This window comes from Elgaria multicarinata, chromosome 1 (assembly GCF_023053635.1).
Source record: "Elgaria multicarinata webbii isolate HBS135686 ecotype San Diego chromosome 1, rElgMul1.1.pri, whole genome shotgun sequence".
NCBI lineage: Eukaryota > Metazoa > Chordata > Lepidosauria > Squamata > Anguidae > Elgaria > Elgaria multicarinata.
The window spans coordinates 105,294,721-105,316,023 of record NC_086171.1 but is presented as its reverse complement, the minus strand read 5'-3'; the positions used below and the strand labels follow the sequence as shown (position 1 = coordinate 105,316,023).

Here is a 21,303-nt window from a genome sequence, read left to right as displayed (position 1 = left end):
GAGAGAGAGAGATGCCAGCACAGCCCATATTCTGTTTTGCTAGTTTTCTACTTGTGGGGAGATTTTTGTTGTATTTAATGTGGGGAAGCATTCTAACATATTTTCACCTTAAAGAAACACCATCAAGAATAAGGTTGTGCTGACTGATGGAGCCAAGGAAATAGGGGTTGTTAATTCTCAATAGTTCCCACTGAATTCTATGGGACAATGTAAGGCAATTGCAGTTTGGGACATGGTTGAATGCAACACCTACTTCACTCTAAGCTTAGCCTCTACCCCCAGTGATATAACTGAGTATCTTTTCCCACGTTACTGAATGGCTGCCATTCATTCCTAAGCAAAAAGAAAACCATTGTTTTTGAGGACAATGTTACAAGTGGAAAAGTTGCCAACCCTAAAGTTGGATTATGCACCCACTATTAACGGGGACCTCATGGACAGGCAGGGCCTAATGTCCTTTTTAATGCTCTCACCTCTTGTTTCTAAATGCAGGCCTCCTGGCCACTATGCTATGAAGTTGGCCTGTTGGTGTGATTACAATGAAAATCCTTCTTTTCTTCTGTGTAAAACAATGAAAAGTCTTCTTTTCTTCTGTGTAAAAAGGTCCAGGGCCCCACAGCACAAACCAAACTTTTTCTGTAGCCAAACGCAGGTAGTGGCTGACTGTATTTTGTCTGCCAGTGATTAAAGCCCCTATCTAAGAGGAGTCCTGTAGGCATTACAGTTTCTGCTCTCATAAGGGCTATGGAAAGTCTGTGATGGGGGAGAGTTGTGGGCTTTTCCTGGGAATAGTGGTGCAACTGGGTAAATTTAGACCATGGACTTAATGGTTTTACAGTGGGGGCTTTAGATGACCATGTTGTGTTACTTCACAGCTAATTCTTTTCTTTGCTCCCAACCCTCCACTGACATTCCAAAATAAATTCTCTTAACATGTGCAGTTTTGCATTTTAAACTCACTTAAATCGTAGTTTTATTCCTGTAGTCATGACTACAGGAATAAAATGGCATTTCCTTCTGATGCTAAACACTTTTACTTGAGAATAAGCTCCATTTGGTTGTAGAAAGAACAATATATTTTTAAAGTAAAGGTAATAAAATGAGCATCTGTGACCAAGAATATACTCAATTGGCTGCCCACTGACTACAGTTGTGTTTTTACAAATAAGAAAAAAAGGAATCTGCAGCAATGGTAGGCCCATTTGCAGCTTCTCCCATTACCTGCTACTCTCTGGGTGATCATGGGTAGTGGTGGTGGTTTGTGCTGTGGGGCCCTGGAACTTTGCCCCAAAGTACAGCCTTAGCTGCACCATTGCCTGGGAGCATGATTGTGCATTGCATGTGGAGATGACATGGATGGTATGGTATGAAAATGGTAGCTTAAAAGTAAAGCACATGCATTGTGTGAAGGAAGTTCCAGATTGATAGACCCACATCTCCAGCTAAAAGCATGGCTAGAAAGTGATGGAGAAGATCTCTCTCTACCTGTGATCCTGGGAGAGGCTGCCAGTACATAAGGCAGTTTCACCATATGACCTGAGGGGCCAGGCACAATGACAATTTTGGGAGCATCAAAAACTTGCAGACCGGAGTGACTTAACCAAAATATTGATCCCCGTCCCTGATGCATTGAACCCCAACACTAAATCTCTTCTTTACCTAACTCTCCCCCCAGAAGTCATAGAGTCTTCCAATTCTTGTTTTTAGCTAGCAACCCACCAAGCACAAATGATATGCACAATCCAGGTTCAAAAATGACTGACAGATGGATTTGTACCAATATAATGATACAACTCTGCTCACAGCCTCTGTGCCAGTTCAGAAGAGCTTGTAAACCAGGCACGAGGAACATGTGACCTCCCATCATCCCTGACCATAGGGCATTCTGACTGGGGTTGATGGGAAATGAAATCTAACACCATCTGGAGGTCTGCAGTTCCTCACCTCTGCTGTAAACCATAGTCTGGAGTGTTGAAAATGAGCTGCAGGGTCAAGCTCACCATTTAAGTGTGTGGTAAGTTTATAATCCCCTGAATCTTGATGTAGAACAGAACCTAATTTTTTAAATGATCTCACCCAAACGTTTCTTACATTTATTTAATCAGATGGATAGAAAGCTGGCAAACTATAAATCCCAGCAAAAGAAAAAAAGATTTGAGGTTCCCAGGTTAATTCCCAGGTTACGTGAAGTTCATCTTTTCCCATATATACTTGTCTGGACCCTAAGATCATCCTCAGTGATCTTTCTTCAGAAGCCCCTGCCAAAGGAAGTGAGGTGGAGGACTGCTAAGAAGAGGGCCTTTTCTGTTGTGGCACCCCAGTTGTAGAATGAGCTTCCCAGAGAGGCTCTCCTGGCAGCTACATTGTGCTCCTATCAATGCCAGGTGAAGACATTCTTTTTTCCCCAGGCACTTTAGTCTTTCAGTTTCTGTTGTTTAAAATCTGTTAGTGTATTTTAAATCTTTACATTGCTGCTAGGTTTTATTTAGGTTTTTATTTCTATTTTTTACTTTATACTGTAGTTTTAAATTTTATCTTCTCATGTTGTATTTTATGGTTTTAATATTGTGAAGGAGGGAAAGGCAACGTAAACTAAAGACGAAGGAGGAGGCAAACTCAAAGGGAGAAAGAAAATTTATTGTGTTCTACGTGTTTCGGAGAAGAAGTCTCCTTTATGAGTTATAAATGCTAAAAAAAGTGCATACAAGCATCTAAAAAGAAGAAAATATTTTCGTTCTTATAGTTAAGGAATTTCAAAAGAACTAAAAACAGTTCCCGAAGAAGGAGACTTCTTCTCCAAAACGCAGAGAGCACAATTAATTTTCTTCCTTCCTTTGAGTTTGCCTCCTCCTTTGTCTTTAATTACTGCAAACCAGCCAGAGATCTTCGGCTACTGGGCCAAAGTATAGAAATGTAATAAATAAATAAAGCAAACAAACAAACATATGATTCAATGGAAAAACAAGCAAATGAGATCACAGTGCCTTTAATGAGCATGGTTTGTACCTGATAGTTCTGCAGTAGGATGAGGCTGAGGTAGAACTCACTGAAGGCCAGTTTTAGGTCTTTGATGTTCCTATGCTGAACACGCTCCTCATGGGACAGATGGAAGACAGGCTTTTTACGCTGCCGTAGAGTAGTAAGACCACTGGTTTCTTTTTGTGCATCCAAAGTCGACTGTAATTCATTCTGTAGTGTAGCAAACCTGCGCTGTGCTTCTGCAAGCTTCTCTATAGATAAAAACAATGGAATGTGATCATACAATGCTACAAATGAGCATGAACCCCAAATTAACTTCAGGATATTTAATTAGGAACATTGTATGAACATGTGACATAACCATATTGACAGAAAACCAACCTTAGTGTATACTGGGGAAAGGTAACAGTGTTCTCTATCTATTCTTTTAAGTCAGTCTAAGCCTCTGTCAAACCGTGCTGACTTGGAGAGTAGGCCTGCTTTTATGGTCTACAAGGGACTGAGTTTGTATGCTTTATGAAGGGACACAAGAGATGCCACAAGATTTTCTTGGTTTCGCTGCAACAGACTAACAAGGCTATACCTCTGGAAATAGTTCCTATTTATAATTCCAGAGCACATGGTTAGAACATGACAGAAAACAAGACAACTCCAAGAGAGCACATTGCAGTAATCAAGCCTAGAAGTTACAGAGGCATGGATCAGTGTGGCAGGATCTGATATATCTAAAGAAGAAAAAGTATTCTTGTATATTTTTCATGTGTACAATTAAAGTCATCTGCGCAATTTCAAGATCATCATCATTAAATATGTTCAGACTGATCTTTCTGTAGCTTCAGCTTAGCTATTACTGCTAATAGCCAACAGTACCTTTTTTGGCTTTGAGACAAAGCATTTTAATCCTTTTGAATACAAACCCAATTCAGTAAGTTAAAGCAAGCACTTTCCCCTCCTGACTTGCAGATTACTAGCTTCACGCCATGTAATCGTAGCAGGGATTAAATTTCATTTGATAGCATTTCTTAAGACAATAAATTCTACAGCATCTATAGATGCCGAAGTGAATACTATCCAGCTACCATATGGCACTTCTTTCTGCAAGGCCAATTCCTTATGATGGTTCATCTGACAGAACAGGAAAGAATCAAAATAAATGCAAGCCTTGACAGGGATTTTGTGAGCACACAACTTTAAATGAAGGCCTAATTGGGGTTTATCTTTCTGATGCAGTGATAACTGTTAACAGTGGAATAAGACCTGCTGTTATCTATGCATTTTAGAATACATGATCTCCAGAGAGCCTTTCAATGTGTTAGCAACTTAGATAACATAGTCTGATCGACAATTATATCTGGTACAACCACCTCCTGCTACTGATAATGCTTTTTAGGGAAATCCACCAAATGTCAAAAACATTCAGAACCTTACGCCTCAGAACTTCCAAAGAGGAACATCTGAACTTCAAAGATGAAAGAATTTTGGTGAAAGTAAGTAAAGTTTTTTATTCCCTCTTTACTTTCTTTGTGAATACAATACCTATCTTTAAGAGTGTCTAGAAATGTTGGCCAAAATGGGAAGTGTATTTCTCTGCAACTGGCAACAAAGGCAAGACAAGAATTTAATTTATTTAATATTACAAGGTAGTAAATACTTCAAAACATCTGGTTCTTCATTATAACACTAACTGAATGGGCACATGCCAGAGCAGCACAAGTATAAATATGATCATAGGACTAGCCTTACCACACATACATGTTACCTGTACCACTGGACTGTTTCAACAAACTTGCATTGTTGATCTATAGCTTCTACCTAAGATTTAGTTCATGCTGTGTTACTTGCTGACTATACTGCCAGAAGGAAAGCCTCTCTGGCTAAGACACAAGAAAAGCAATACCTTCTGGGACACTTGCCAAGATTTTGTTACTGTCGATCACATTCCCAGACACTCCCTGACCTAACAAACAAACTGTCAATGCCACACTGACTGCTGTGAACCTGTAAGGCTGACTATGCAAACAGATACTCTCTATATAAACAAAAGGTCAGGTGTCATGACGAACAAGAAGCCAAGCCATGGTTAAGGTGTTTGCAATAAGGAGCATCCCTAATGTAAATAAATCCTTTCCTTTAATAGGAATGGAAGCACTCTCTAAACATGGCAGCTTAATGACCTGCCTATGCAGGGCTTTAATTTGCAGTAAGGGATTACAGACTTAGATCTACCTCAAAGGCACAATCACTGATCCTATCTTATTCAAAATCTGTGGTTGATTCTGGCTATTTGGCAGTCTGGAGAAAACATTCAACATATGCTCAGAAGTATTCATCTTATTGCTTTGGACATTCAACCCGAAAACCAGGTCCCATGATAAACATTAATGTGTGGTGGAATTTTTTCTGGAAAAAATTGCAGCGCTTTATTTTTCCGCACAACTTTTTCTCCTAAGTTCATTAGTAATAATGAATGGTTGTCAATTGCAAATACAGTATTAGGTAAATTTAACAGTTTCAAAGTTGTAATTAATTTTTTCAAGTGATTGTCCCTAACAAGTATGTGAGAGCATACATATATTCCACTGAGTTACATAAATGTCTCAGTGTGAAATGGAGCTAATAAGGATAACTGAAGGTGCCCCAACAACTTCAGTATCTTTGGGTTGCTAAAATTAAATAGTGCAGCCTTCCTTCCAGATTTGTTGGACTACAACTCTCAGCATCCCCAGCCAGCCATACGGACTGAAAGATGCTGGTTGTTGAAATCCAAAATATCTGGAGGGCCCTAGGTTAGGGAAGATTGAATTAGTGTGTCAACAGTTTTCAGTACCTCTGTTTCTTTCTTAAATTTTAACAATGTAAAGGAAGTACATACTATTGTCTTTACATTTTTGCTAGTATTCCAATAAAACTGTTTACATAACATATTTAAAGTCACATTATGTGCTTTCTCAAATATTTCAAGTGTACTGGGGCAAAAAATTAACATGGGATACTTTTTTAGCTTTGTTTTGTTTAGTTTACTTGTATTTAAGTAAACATACTATATTAAATCACTCTATAGTGATTTTCCAATACAAACTGATTTTTTTCTGATACAAATGACCCTATGCAAATTTTCCAGTTCAAAATTTTCTGGAAAACTCACATCACTGATATGACATAACACCTTTTAAGACATAACATTAAACCATGGTATAGCATTACGTGCATGATCCTTGGGGTCACACCCTCTCTATTCTTTTTCTAGCATGACCACAAAATCAGAAGCTTTCACTTTTAAACTAACCAGAGTTTCTTTTTAAATCCTAACTAGGAGGAACTGGTTAAACTATGGACCACAATTAAACCATAGTTGATGTGGCTAACATATTTACTAACCAGACTTCCCTGACTTCAGACATATGTTCTGGACTTGTTTCTGGTAGAGTAAAAGGAATTTCTGCAATAGGGAACCTGAACATGCTACCAAGCCTTGATAAGATACCAGCATCCCCAGAAGCACTGCCAGGCCCATGTGGTCTGGCCTGCATTTATAATGGCCATCAGAGGTTTGCACTATCTTTTTTCCAATATTATTCAAACCTATAATGTAATCTAAATTGTCAACCCTGGATAATCAATGATTTGTTCTGAATGCAGGGAACTCTTCCAGATTGACCAGACAGCCCTGATCCTCCATAAGTGTAATGCTCCTTATGTTATCTAGTTAGGGATACACTGCCACCCCCCAAATCCATCAGTGCCACTTCATGAACATCCTGGGGGTAAAAAACAGCCCAGAGATCAGCATCCTCTTGTGGCTGGCTTTGACAGCTACACTGCTCTTGTAAAGTTCTCTTTCTCTCAGCCTGGGCGGCAGGGGTAGGCATAGAAGAGGGAAAGAACTTTAACTTAGTTGCTCTAGCCGACTGATAACCCACACTGAAAAAAGGCATCCATTCCACCGTTCTGCTGTTAAAAGAAAATGAAGATATTAGTTTCCCCTTAGAACTGAATGTGCAAGTCCCCTTGCCAGGCAAAGAGGAGAGAATAGGTGCCAGGAAGAAGGAAAAATAAACTGTTTTGATTAAAAGATACGGAAGCTCCACAATGCTCTTAATGAACCCATTTCCATGCCTAAAAGGCTACCTAAATCCAGGAGACCAACTGTGTGCTACAAAACAGTCAACGGTGCCTGACACATGACACAATAACTAACGGTTGTTCAAATAATCAACTCTGCACAGCACTGGTTATTTGTATTGGTTATTTTGGCCAAATAACTAACTGTGGTGTGAAAAAGTCCTGACAGAAGACACAATAACACACCGTTGACTATTTAACTCACCGTTGCTTATAGTATCATCTGAACACAGTCATAGGCTTTTAAAAAAGAAGTTAAGGAGTCTGGGGACCCTAATAGGTAAATCTAATGGTAATGATTAAGTAGGCATAAAGTATTTTCTATAAAATACATATTGTTGCCAGCACCACAACTTCTTCAGCGGTGATATAAAGATTGAATAAACTTTTCCCCTGTTCCCCTCCAAAGTAGCTGAAGACAAACCTCTTACCTGAATAAAATGTGTTGATTTTGGCAAGTTCCTTCTCACAGGTTTGAAAAAATTTCTCTTCAAACTTGGCAAAATACCTCTTTACCGTGTCTTCATCTGTGACTGGGGAAAGAAAGAGAAAAAATCCCAAATCTGTAAAAGCATCAAGACATTCGAAATCCATGCCACTTTTAATCCTGGCCTTTTTAAGTAGCAACTGTGAAATATTTCTCTGGAGGACAAGCTTTCTCTTGGAACAGGTAAAATTGTCCAGAAAAATAAAATCATTGAGACTCCCCAAAGTAACAAATGCTTTGGATTTGAATGGGCATTTCTTTTGGCAGTTTTTGTTACTGCAATACAGCTTTCCCAAACTCGCTGTCCTTCTGATATTTTTGACCAGCTCTCATCAGCCCCAGGTAGTATGGGTAATGGTCAGAAATGCTTGAAGTTTCAGTCTAACACATCTGGAAGAGACTAGGCTGGGGAAAGCTCCTTTAACAGGTACCCATGATAACTGTTAGTTCTATAGAGATATGAACATGTGGTATTGTTAGAGGACATTTTGAGAACCGATATGCCTAAGACTATGGAACAGGTACTAGCTTCTCTTATGCACCTCAGATGAAGTACAATGGTGTGCTGAATTCTATTCCAGAGCCATAATAATTGAATACAATTTGTTCTGGAATCCTTGTCAATATTAAACACACTGATGTACTTATATTTCAGATTATTTTGCATTAGGGAATTTATTAAGCTTTCTTTCATAGCTTAATAGTAAAATATTTTTATTGTTTATATTTGCTTGCCATTAGCCATCTTGGGCATATCCAATGCAAAAGTGAGATTTAAATGATTGTAATAAATAAATATCAAATAAGGATTTAATGCCCAGTACCTTTTTAAGCAAACACAGAAGAACCCAGAACTCTTTGCTGAAAAACTGCAGTGTAGGTATATAAAATTCAGGTGATTTTTCTGATTAAATGGAAAAATCAAGATTATTACCATTTTATAGCCCAAAGACATTTTGTGTATTTCAAGGTTTTACTTTCAAAACTGATTTGCAATAGCAAGCAGCAGTACTTAATGAATCAAATCAACAGAAATGCTACATCCAAGAGGGAGTAAGAAATATGGCTATGATTTCAAGAGGCACTTCACTGGAGACTAGTGCACCATGTTTTGAGAAAGATGCAGAAAAATAAACAAAATTCAGAACAAGATTGATTTGGAATACAATATTGTGAAAATTAGCAATGCTAACAATAGGCCTAATTGGTAAGTAAGGCCCACAGCATAATTATTTCACCTCCTTATTCCAAAGTACATTTATGGGCAGTATCCAAGGGTGACATTCCACAATCTCAAATAGCACTAGCAGAGCTATGCTGAATCTTTCCACTGCGGAAGTGGTTGCTCTTAAGGAGAGCTTTAGCCATGCCCAATTTGAAGCATATCTGTTCATCCATTGAATTTTAGAATTTTAAAAAAGTTTTAGGTTTTAACGTTATTATTTAAAAAAACCTGTCATTTTCAAAGATAGAGAGATGAAACTTGGCACCTTGAGAGCTCTTACGTAGGGCTTTAGGTTTGCCAAGTTTGAAGCAGGCTTGTTCATCCATTGATTTTTAGGAATTTTCTAAAATTTATTTTAAAATTATTATTTTTAAAAAATCGCTGGAGCCATATCCATCAAACTCAAGTTGTCAAACCTCCTCTTTGGGGTGTTGCACCTTGAGAAGTTTTAGCCCTTGGCATCAAGGGGATCTCCAGTTTTTAGCTAAGAAGTGCTGGGCGAGCAGAGCACCTTTCCTGTTGCAGATTTGGTAGGCAGTCAGGCACCTGGAACTCAGCAGAGGCAAGGTGTTCACAGATCAAGGAGAGGTCAGTCAAAGCAGCCCACAGGGTAAAACACTACAGGCCAGAGGCCTTTTACTTTGAGTTCCACATCATGGACAGTAAAAGGTCATCCTTATAGAAAAACTCTCATGACCAACAGTGAGGTGCCAGTCGAGAGAGAGGCTCTCATCTTTGTGGATGTCCTGTGGCTGCAGATATTGGAACCTGGCATGTCATTGCTTTGCTTTGCTTCGCTACCCCTTCCCTTTGTTCATTTGTGATCTAGGCTTTGTCTGCATTGCTGACATGCAGTGCAGAAGGTTTGAAGTGCATGTCAGAGAAAAATAGATAATTTGCAGCTTTGGCTGGCAGGCATATCTCTTAAAGACAGAGTTAGACTGAAGACACAACTCAGAGATGGCTGTAGCTGAGCCCTGAGAGGCTGGCATGCCATACACAGCCTTTCAATAGCGTCTCAGAGTCCAGTGTTGGTGCAGGCAGAGGTGGCTGGCGGCAGAGGTTTTTTGAAACAAGAGTCACCGGATGTGACCAAGCTATAAGCTGGCACCCTTCCCACAGCCACAGGGTACAAGAGCACAGCCTGGCTGGAATATTGGGAGACTTTGGAAGAGAGGGGGGGGCGGTTGTTTGAGGATGCACAATGGAGACACTTGCTGGCTAGCATAAGGCAGAGAGAGGCTGAAGGTAACCCAGATTCACCTGCAGCTTGGCCCTGAGAAGCTGCCTTGCCACCCAGCGTTTTAGGAGTGCATCACAGTCAAGAGGTTGTGCAGGAAGAGAGGAGGTCGAGGCAGCTGGCGGCAGAGGTTTTTAAAGTAAGAGTCACCTAACATGATCAAGCAATAAGCTGCAATAAGTAATACTCCCAGCCACAAGTGTTGGGAGACTTTGGCAAAGAGAGAGGGAGGGAGATTGCTTGAGGCTGAAGATTTTGGTTCGGCGGCAATGACTTAGAGAAACAGAGGCTGCACAGACAACCCAGAGACACCTGTTGTAACTTAGGCCCACTGTGCTGGCATGCAGCGCAGGGCATTATAAAAAGGGTCTCAGAGTCGCATGTTCGTGCAGGAAGAAGACAAGAGTTTAAAGTATGGATGTGCAAAGTGGCACCAATGCACAACCCATGAAAAGCTAATGTATATAAGTGAGAAGTGAGAATGGGCGAAGTAGTGTCCACCACCCACAACACCCACCAGCTGGCAGCAAGCCCCATTGACAGCAATAGCAGCTTGCAGCGGAATGAGGATGCAGTCAGAAAAGAAATTTGAGGAAAGGGGAAAATGTATCACACAGACTATAGCAAAAGTACAGCAAAAGCTACTAAAGTAGGAGTGAGTGAAGTTAATTTCAGATATATTGAATGTCTCACTTGTTCTTTATTTCGTTGATTTTAACATTAAGATGATATGTAGAACAGCTTTGTCTTAATTGTGTCTGTAGAATCAGATATGTGACCAAGGTTATCTTTGGGTGGGCACCCCCCCTTGGTGCTGAACACGCCCCCCGGGGCTGGACATGTTGGTGTGCACGTCCCCTTGGGGGCTGACCATGTTGTCCTTCTTTTTGGTTTCCAAAATATGGTCACCCTAGTCAACGGTTTAAACAGAAGAATGGTAACTTCTGGTTACAATTCATAATTTTCACCTAACACTTAAGAATTGAACGTTACCTAAACATGCTGTTGCACTGGAAAATGTATAAAGCAACTGAATCAGTTTCTTTGAGGAAGGATGAGATATGAGAAATACTTCCTTTACTGCAAGAGACTGGGTCATAGGACACTGAGGACTTGCAGAACTTTGATCAGATCAGATCAGCTACCATTCCAGAGAGTTCACAAGCAAGTATAGGGATTTGAGGTCTCTCCTAAGTAAGCCTGCACAACAAACAAAGCCTTAAAAGGCTGATTAAGTCTTTTCTTCATTAACATTGTAACAAGAAGCAGAAGTTGAAGATGTTTAAACATTTTCTCCCTAAATGCCAGAGTGGAACTTCCCTTTGTTCCACCATACAAGAGCCTAAGGCTGCAATCCTAAACACACTTGCCTAGGAATAAGACAAGCTGAATTCAATGGGACTTATTTTTGAGTAGACATATATAGGATAGTGCTGTGAGAGCTATAATGTGACCCTGTTTAGCCACGAATGTTAGGGGGGAAATGTGTGGATAGTATAGATCATAATGGGCTGCACCAGAGGCTGATGAGCATGACCTCAGTTTGCACAACTGTGGATCTAAACATGTGCTAATAACAATTTAAAAGAAACTCATATATAAGTTCCAGTTTCACAAAATTTCAGGTTCCTCTGCTAAAACACAGCTTTCAGTACTCAAGTGGCCAAAATCTATGACTGAAGCAGTAGACTACACCCGGAATAACATTCAGGATTTTAATATTAATACTAACAAATCACAACCACAGTTCTTTAAATGAGCAAACACACGGGCCTTGCTTGTAGCCCTAAGCAGGAGAGGGGAACTGAGATGGGGTGGGGGCCTGGAACCCCCTTCATGGGCCTGATGATATTATTCCCCAGCATGAAGCTCTGGCTGATTGGAGTTAAAAGAGGGTTTCCATCCCCTTTCCAAGCCTCTGGTAAACTCTTGGAGGAGGCAGAAGGATCAAAAGGCTCTGCAGGCTGGATGGGGAACATCCATGAGCCAGATAAGTACAGAGGCTGCCCTGTACTGCCCTACAGAGATGGGGAACTTTCACTTCTGTTTCTAACTAGTCTCTGTTTAGCATTGGGCCTGTTCAGACAACATGCTAAGACATGGTTAGGCAGCTAACCCTTTTGCAGTGTGTTTAAACCATGGTTATGCAGCCAGTATGGTTAGGGATGGTTCGGACGACACACTATGCCATGGTTCAGGTGACACGCTAAGCCATAATGTTTAGCTCAAAATGCTTAGCATGTTGTCTGAACAGGGTCATTGTGACCAAAACTGGACAGGCTATGATTAGCCTTAACAAGGGTTTAATGAAACAAATTACCATCAGACCATGGTTTATGAAGCAGGCTTGTTAAGGTTAAATCACAGTTAAAGATTCAGAGGTAATGCTAAACTGGTTAAATGAAAACATAAGCAAAAGTTCCCAATCTGCCCCTCATGGCTGCACTGAAGGAGGAAAAGGGAGGGGAGAACTCATGTGGTCAAAGTTTTATCATGTAACCCTAATCTATAATTTAGCATATGTTCAAACAAGGCTCAATGAATATGGAATGCTGGCTAACTGCTGGGAAAGGGGAACGCACAGACAACTGGGTAGTGGAGGATGGAACAGAACGGCCTGGAAGAGGGCATGACTGGCTGGCATCCAGAAAAAGAGCATCCAAACTGCAACATTTTGTCGTAGGTCCAATTTGTTAATTGCAAATTGAGATAGAAGTGGGGATGGGGCAGAAAGAAGGTAGCTACCCTGAAGCCATATAGTTGCTTCATAACTGAAGATATATATGAAGTTGATAGCTCACAGTTTGAGTCATTACACAGGCTAAGCCATGTAGATCTATGTAAATAAATATAAGTATTTGATAATTAATAATCCAAAGAAAAATAAACCTCCAACACAAAGCAGAGCTCCAATTTTATACAAAGGTTTACTCCACATTCATGTCATAAATATCTAATGGAGCGGAGTCAAATTAAAGTTCAGATCCATACAAAAGCTCTTCATAACGCTTAATTTTTAATCTAGCTTCACACAGATGCCTCTTTAATGGCTACTGACTAGTATGCAAGCAACACAATCTGCCAACAATAGGTTTCCCTTCACTTTCTCTTCAACTCAATAATTTAACTGTGCTGGAGTAGTGCTGCCCAAGGCTACTGTGCATTTATTTTGTTCAAAGAAAGAACAGGGACAAGAATGCAAAAGCCTTTCTACAAGCCAAAAAGCTGGCCCTAGGTGGATGCAGTTTTCAAAAGGCAGCTAGTTACAGCTTCCCAAAGAAAGACTGCATTTCTCATCTTTCCATCTAACTTTTTAAATCCAAATTTTTAGAGTGCTTGCCCATAGACAGGGCAACTAATGAAAATCAACCAATATTGCAGGCTTGTTGGTATCTCTTTGGAACACCAGAAGAGCCATGCTGGACCAGACCAAAGGTCCATATAGTCCAGCACTCTGTTCACACAGTGGCCAACCAGCTGTCGACAGGGAACCCACAAGCAGGACACAAGGGATACAGCACCCTCCCACCCATATTCCCCAGCAACTGATGTACATAGGCATACTGCCTCTGATACTGGAAGTAGCACATAGCCACCAGGACTAGTAACCATTGATAGCTTCTCCAGGAATTTGTCTAACCCCGTTTTAAAGCCATCCAAATTAGTGGCCATTACTACAGCTGCATTCAGACAACACAATAGTCAACGGTAGGGTAATAATCAACTCGACAGTTGTTTATCTAGGGGGTACTCCCTGCGCAACATGATAATAATCAACTGTGGTGTGGATTAGGATCAGTGTTGAGTTGACTCACTCATCCCTGTCCTCTCTCCCCCCTCAGTCTTCACACTAGTATCTCATCAGCCACTGCTGCTGAAAAGCTATCCAGCCAGCTGGACTAGAGTGGCAGCCACTGCTTTGACTGCTCTTTCCTTGAGACTCTGAGGCAGACGAAATAACCAATGGTGGCCAAGGAAATAACCTACAGTGCCCTCCACATAACACAATAACCAATGGTAGTTAAAATAGTCAACTCTGCACAGTGTTAATTATTTGCATTAGTTATTTCAGCCAAATAACCGTTGACTATTTAAACCACCATTGGTTTTTGTGTTGTCTGAACCCAATCTCTGTCTTGCAGTAGCGAATTCCATAGTTTAACTATGCACTGAGTGAAGAAGTACTTCCTTTTAAGTGTCCTGAATATCCCATCAATCAGCTTCAAGGGATGAGACCGGGTTCTAGTATTATGAAAGAGGAAGAAAAGTGTTTCCTATGCAGTTTCTCCACATGATGCATAATTTTGTAAGCTTTTATCATGTCTCTCCTAACTCACCTTTTTTCCAAGCTAAACAATTCCAGCTGTTGTAGCCTTCCCTCATAAGGGAGATGCTCCAACTCCTTGACCATCTTAGCTGCCTTTTTCTGCACTTTTTCCAGCTCTACAATATCTTTTCTTTAAGTGTGGTGACCAGAACTGTACACGGTATTCCAAGTATGGTCACACCAAAGGTTTGTATAAAGGCAGTACACTATGCTATGATAGTTTAAAGAACAAAGTGCTCATGGAACAGAAACTGCAGAGAAATATCAGGCCCAACAGAAATGAAACATTAAATCCCACATTATGCCGGTAGTGATGAACTACTACAATGTAGCTCATTCCTGTGCCCTGAGATGCCCTGGGCCATGTAGAAGCCTATGCCACGCCTCATGCTCATGTTACACTGCCTAGAAACTAGGGTCACAGTGACATAGGATAAATCTGCATCATGGTCTCCTCCCAAACAGTCCAGGACTCCCCATATTGTCAGTATAAATTACGAGGAGGGTCTTAGAAACCACACTGATAGATAGATGAAGCTATATTGGAAGTAGAATCTTGGGTTTGAGCTGAGAGTCCATCATAGGCTGAAGGTTGTTATCACTACAGCAAGTGAAGACTTCACTGAGCTTGCTGGCAATCCTCACTAGCACTTCAAATCTCACTTGATTTTCACAGCTATATTAAACACCACCATTTGTTTTCAAGTGACATCTCTTATGGCCTGGGTATGTTTTTTGCATATAAGTAACTAGGAAACGTCACTGACATTTTAAAATTAAAAATAAGATTTTTTTAAAAAAAGAAAGATTTGAGCTCTTAGTTGTCCTACAGGTTTCCTCATTTCCATCTTCATTGCTCTCCTCAAGTGAAAATTTCCATCAGGCTCTGTACTATTTATGCCTCACATCCCAATGTTCTCTTGTGACACTGAGCTGTGCAATTCCTAATCTATGTTTGTCCTCCTCCTGCTGCGAGCGCTACAGTTTGGTGCAAATGTGTTGCTACCAATTACTTAACTAGAACTAAAATTCCTTAGCTAGGATGCTACAGTATCCTTCTCCCAAGTTCTGAAACAAGCAGGTTCCATGCTAGCTCTCATTTCAACTGCATTATCAGGCTGGAACTAATTTGGTAATGGCTGATGATGCACTGTTGCAGTCATTTAATCAGAATAAAGCGTAAGTAGATGAAGATTCGGATCAGCTTCATATCAATGGTTTAAGGAAATTAGTTCCTGTTTCAGATCAGTTGTGGGAGCAAACTGCAACAAAAACAGACACTACCTTGAAGGCTGGACTTGATACTTTCTCCTTACCTCCCCACAATATAATCTCCATAACTCTATATATCCAATGCAGGCATTCTCCCATCTTCTTCTTTATTCACGAAATCAATAAATTTCCTTCATACCCCTTCAAATTTGCCTTCACTTAGTTGCCCTCGCATGATCCTTAATTTTTAGTCAGTTTTTCTAAGAGAGCAATCTGCCATTCTTTTGGTACCAATTATCAATATGGAACCCTTTGCTGTCTTTCTAATACTCGGCTATCAACCATCTAGCCACCAGTAGTAGATGGCATATTAATTTCTTACTTAACAAGTTACTATCTACTCCTCTATATAAATTTAACAATGCTAGATGAGAAGATGGATGAACTCACTGTAAAGTTATTGAGCTAATCTCCGGGAACACTGTTTTCCAGAAAGTATTTGCCTTAGGGCAAAACCACCACATATGTATATACCGTAATTCTTCGATTCTAAGACGCACTTTTCCCCCTAAATTAACAGCTCTAAAAATGGACCGCGTCTTAGAATCAATGGCGTCTTAGAATCGAAGCAATACGGTAAGAGGAAAAGAGGAAGCTCCTGCAGCAGCCTTGAGCCATGCGAGCGAGGAGCTGGTTGGGTAAGCGCCTGGTTTTTTGTTAGGCAAATTTATTCGTAAGTCCCATCAATTTCCATGGGACTTACTCACGTGTCGTCGTCCCCTGGTGCAGAGACAAGTAAAGAGCGGGACTGGAGAGTTAAGTTTACTCTTTGTTTCAACGCCCCCCCTTCTTCCCGCGCAAACAGCAGTTTCTTCTCTCACAGAGGGAAAAAAGAAAAGGACACAACCATTAGAAGAAAGCGTGGGGGGGGGAGGAGGTTGGCTGGGCGGTGAGGGAAGTATTTCTTTGATTCTAAGATGCCCTTTTCCCCCCAAATTAACATCTCTAAAAATGGGGTGCGCCTTAGAATCGATGGCGTCTTAGAATCGAAGAAATACGATATGTTCCTATGCCAAATCATCCCCTCCAACATTCTGGGGATGTCCCTGGGCTCATAACTGATATTTTCCTAGGTGTGAGATACCATCTGTGGGCCAGTTTTAACATTAATTCCTTATTTTTGATTGATATTGTTTTAAATGGGCATCTGTACCACAAAGCATTCCAATCTTTCCCCTCAATTTGGATTCTTAAATCTGTTTCCCAGACCATCTGAAGTGAATAATTTGTACTGACTTCCTGAGCCATTATCCACTTATATAAATTGGAGGCCAAGCCTTTTGTCGCTCCTTTATATCCCACCACCTCCCATTCAAAGGACATTACGTTTCTGATAGCTGCAGTTTGTATTTCTGCCTGAGAGAGAAAGGCACGTGCTTGTGCAATTTTTATCCACTCTCCTGACCTAATTTTTCTATCAATTGTTCCTGCTTAATCAATTGCCCATTTTTGAAGAAATCCTTAAGGTGGTAGAATCCTTTGAATTTCCACCTAGCCATTTCCATTGCTGTTAATCTTCCTTCAAATGTTGGGTGATGAGCCATCAGGGTTAACGGTGAGAGCTCTGGTGAGAATAGTTCCATCCTCACTTTTAATGTAGTTGATGTGAATGGATTCTGTACCCAACTTCTGATGGGCAGCCAATCTGATGTGACGCCTACCACCTCCTCCTCCTCCCAACTCCTCTTGCTTAACTTGGCAGCAAGCTCTGGCATCTGTCAGTCCTGAAGCTCCCTCTTCCCTGACAGAGCCCGAGTTCCCATGGGGAGGGAGGAAGACAGTCTCTGAGCCTGGCCCTCCTCCTCGCTAAGCCCCAGGGAAGGTTCTTTGCTGGCTCCTGGGGAATTTTCTCCCCCATACTCTGTCTTTGCTGGGCTTCTTCTAACTCTATGTCCAAATCTGAATCAGAGTCTGAAATCAAAACAGAGAACCTGAGCTCAATTCTGCTACGTGCATGTGTGTGTGTGAGAGGGTGTGGGTGTGCGTGCGCTATAGCATATTCGTGAAATGCATGGCTTGAGCTATTTATTGGCCAGATTGGAATAGAGAAATAGAAATGTTTGTAAAAGAGTGCAATGTATGTCAGAAATATTGGAATGGTCAGATAAAACAGCCTATGACTATTTTGAGTCCTTGGTCTAAATTAGGAATTGATTTGATTATGAAAGCCATCTATGAATACATTAGGAACAACAATGACTGCAATAAACCACAATGATGGCATAATCCTAGAACAAAATATAGGTTATGTAAGAATTTATTTCACCATTGCACAACCCCTGCTGCCCTGGTTCGGACAACCTGATAAGCCTGGCTTGAATATTCAAAATGGCTGCCCACACATGTTGCAGCCCACTGTAACTTAAATAAGCAATGGTGGGCTGTTTGTTTATGTCAACTGGCCCTACAAGTGCATACAAGTGGGGGAACGTACAACCTCCCAAACAAAATCCAACAGAAGGAATAAAATCGTAAATTAAGACTCACAATGGGGCATTGAAGGAAAAAGCAACCGCCTTACAACTAGAGGGATATGGCATTGGTCTTCAACTGGTGCACTGTCATAGCCCACAATTGGGTCACATGAGCAACACTAATACAATATTTAAGGTGGGCTCCAAGAGAAGGAGAAAAAGGAAATGACAGGTATTGAAAGGGAGGTCAGACATATTAAAGGTGTAGGCTGTAGTTAGATTCAGAGTATGAAAGCATTGGAGACTACTTGATTAAGGTACCTATACACAAACCATACAACAGTGTGCACAAATGCTTAAATATGCACACAAAACCTACAGCACTGAAGTTGTATTGTGCACTTCCATTTACTTTATAGGAAATATGTAGTAAACATCTATAAATCTAATGCAACCACATTAGTCAACTGAATGTGTTTTCGGAGGGGAGGGGGAAATAAAACTTATCCATAAGTATAAAATAGTATACCGAGTGCTTAGAAGATAACCAATTCCACAACAAAAGCATAATCTTGGTTGCACAGAAAAATTCTGGAAGAAGAAGTACACAAGAACAACATTTCTGGGATACGCAACCTCAATCTGAAATAACCCAACTGGAAGGGAAAAATTGTTTTGGAGAGACAAATTGTCCAGTCACATTGTTCCAGACACAAAAATAGGCTGTAAACAGCTACCAATTCCAGCATATTTACAAAGATAGTAGAAGGAAAAGAAACTGAAAAACTGAAAAAAGTTTGGTCAGGCGGGAGGCCTTCAGGGAGAACAAAATCTTGAATTCCTGCCAAATTCCTTCCCCTGCATTTAGACTAGGTGGCCCAGATTTGATGTTTATTTTAACTTCGTTAAATTGAAAGTTATACTTTGCTTAAATTAGTTTTAATTTTTCTCTTCTATTCACACCTTTAGTGAGCATCATGCTTACCATCGGTACAATATTCTCTTTCTAATATTGTCATTGTATTCATTCAATCTTGCAACATGTTAACTTAGAATCAAGGTCACAGTCTAGGGCAGATGTGGAAGAAGAGGGAAAAAGCACCGCGAAAAGGCTATGAGGAAAGAGGCTGGCTCTGGCGCTATGAAATATGAAAGGAGGTTTTCTTTATTTTCCTTATCCAAAATGAAAAAAAATTCCAAAAACTTTCAACTAAACTTGTACGTTGAGCGTTTGTACAAGTTTAGTTGAAAGTTTTTGGATTTTTTTTTCATTTTGGATAAGGAAAATAAAGAAAACCTCCTTTCATATTTTATAGCACCAGACCCAGCCTCTTCTTTTCCTCATAGCACATTCTAGGGCAGCCTCCCCCAACCTGGTGCCCTGCAAATGTTTTGGATTGACACCCATCAGCCCAAAACAGCATGACCAATGATCAGGAATGTTGGGAGTTGTAATCCAAAACAAAAATTTCTTCAAAAATGGGCAATTGATTAAGCAGGAACAATTGATAGAAAAATTAGGTCAGGAGAGTGGATAAAACTCTCTGGATTGAGACAGGGAACAACATTAAATACAACAATACAATACATAAAATTGGTTAAAAGAGCATATAAAACCGATACAATATTAAAATAACAATCACAACATCTTAAAATTCCAAAGTTTAAAATTCATCTGGGTAGGCCTGCCAGAAGAGATTAGTCTTTATGGCTGTCTTAAACTCAGAGAGAGTATTAAGATGACGAATCTCTTCTGGCAGAGTCTGGGGGGGCAGAAGAAGAAAAGTTACTCTGCGTAACAGTTGTCAGCCTAGTCTTGACTGAATGGAGTAAATTCTCCCCAGAAGACCTGAGTGTGCAGGGCAGATTGTATGGGGGAAGGCGATCCCGCAGGTAACCCGGACCCAAACCATGTAGGACTTTAAAGGTAATACCAACACTTCGTCTTTCGCTCGGAAACTAATTGGCAGCCAGTGGAGTGATTTTAATGTTGGTGTAATTTGGTCACCCCTAGGTATGCTGGTGACAACCTGGCTGCCATATTTTGAACTAGTTGAAGTTTCTGAACTAGGTACAAAGTAGCCCTATGTACATTGCAGAAATTGAGCCTCGAAGTTACCAGTTACCTTAGGAGCAGCATTTCAACCTTTTAGTAATTGAGGGGGCCGGGGCCAGGAAACCACCAAATGATCAGAGGTTGGGGAAAAGGAGGGGGAGACAGGGGAAGGGTGAGTGGCCATGCTGGGAACATCAGAGGGCTGGAATAGTACTCCAGGACAAAAGACAGTGTGAGGGAGATCCAAATTCCAGGATTCAAATGGAAGTAATCTTCCACCTAATGTATTTGCCATATACATTGTGGAATGGAGAAGTTATGGAACAAAATTACATAGTATAGCATTTGAGGCCCAATCAGTTTTGTTCTATTTTTCTTCCAGAAATGTATTTGGGGATGAAGAAGGATAGGAGTGGAATTAAGAACAAAAACATTAATTAAAAGAATCTTCTATGAGTTTCTTTAATTAGAACTGAGGCAGGACAGAAATTATGCAAAGAGAATGATCTATTTTCATCTGGTTATAATCGTTATAAATGGCTTAAATACACTGTCATTATACAAATCATTTTTTATTCTAAAAGAAATCAGCCAGAAGATATATGTATTTCTCAGGTATCATTTCAAAACCAGATTCTTGCTATTACTATTGTGCAAGGCTTCTCACAAGAACAGTCAAATCCCACAGGATGAGGTTTTAGATTTCTCAGTGGTCTAACAGGTTTTTATTCCTCACTGGTGTTTAATGTATTTGATAAAATTAACATTTTTCTCTTTAAGATGATAAATTCCTAATTCAAACATTGGGTGGGGGGGAACCCAGCAGTAATAGATGTTGTAAAGAATAAGGACAATGCAATAACAAATGCTTAGTAAACATCAATCTCCACATGTCTATGGCCATGTTCAGACATCATGATAGCTCATGATGGATTAATAAACTATGCATAGTAGCTTATTTTTGTAAATAGTCCAAGACCCCACCACCACATGGACGGGCTAATAAGTAGTTTATTAAGCTACTGTGTGTAATTTGACGAACACCCCCCCCCCCAACATCCTACTGCAGTCCTCTTGCCTGAGTAGTGGCGCTGGTTCCCCCTTGCGATCTCTGTCTCCATGCTGCTCTTGAGAACTGTCAAAAACGGCCACTCTCAAAAGCAAGGTGAAGAGGGAGATCC

The 21,303-nt window shown here is 40.4% G+C and overlaps 2 protein-coding genes across 2 annotated transcripts in view; one reads left to right on the top strand and one right to left on the bottom strand.

Moving 5' to 3' along the window:
• Window positions 1-21,303, top strand: part of STX6 (syntaxin 6) — a 590,646-nt gene that overhangs the window by 136,921 nt on the left and 432,422 nt on the right. The gene's annotated exons all lie outside the window — the stretch shown is intronic.
• Window positions 1-21,303, bottom strand: part of XPR1 (xenotropic and polytropic retrovirus receptor 1) — a 124,967-nt gene that overhangs the window by 47,687 nt on the left and 55,977 nt on the right. Inside the window, exons 3-4 of the mRNA XM_063134457.1 lie at window positions 7,533-7,634; window positions 3,007-3,230 (exon numbers count right to left, since the gene is read on the bottom strand). Coding sequence (XP_062990527.1) covers window positions 3,007-3,230; window positions 7,533-7,634 — 326 coding nt within the window. The remainder of the gene's footprint in view (window positions 1-3,006; window positions 3,231-7,532; window positions 7,635-21,303) is intronic.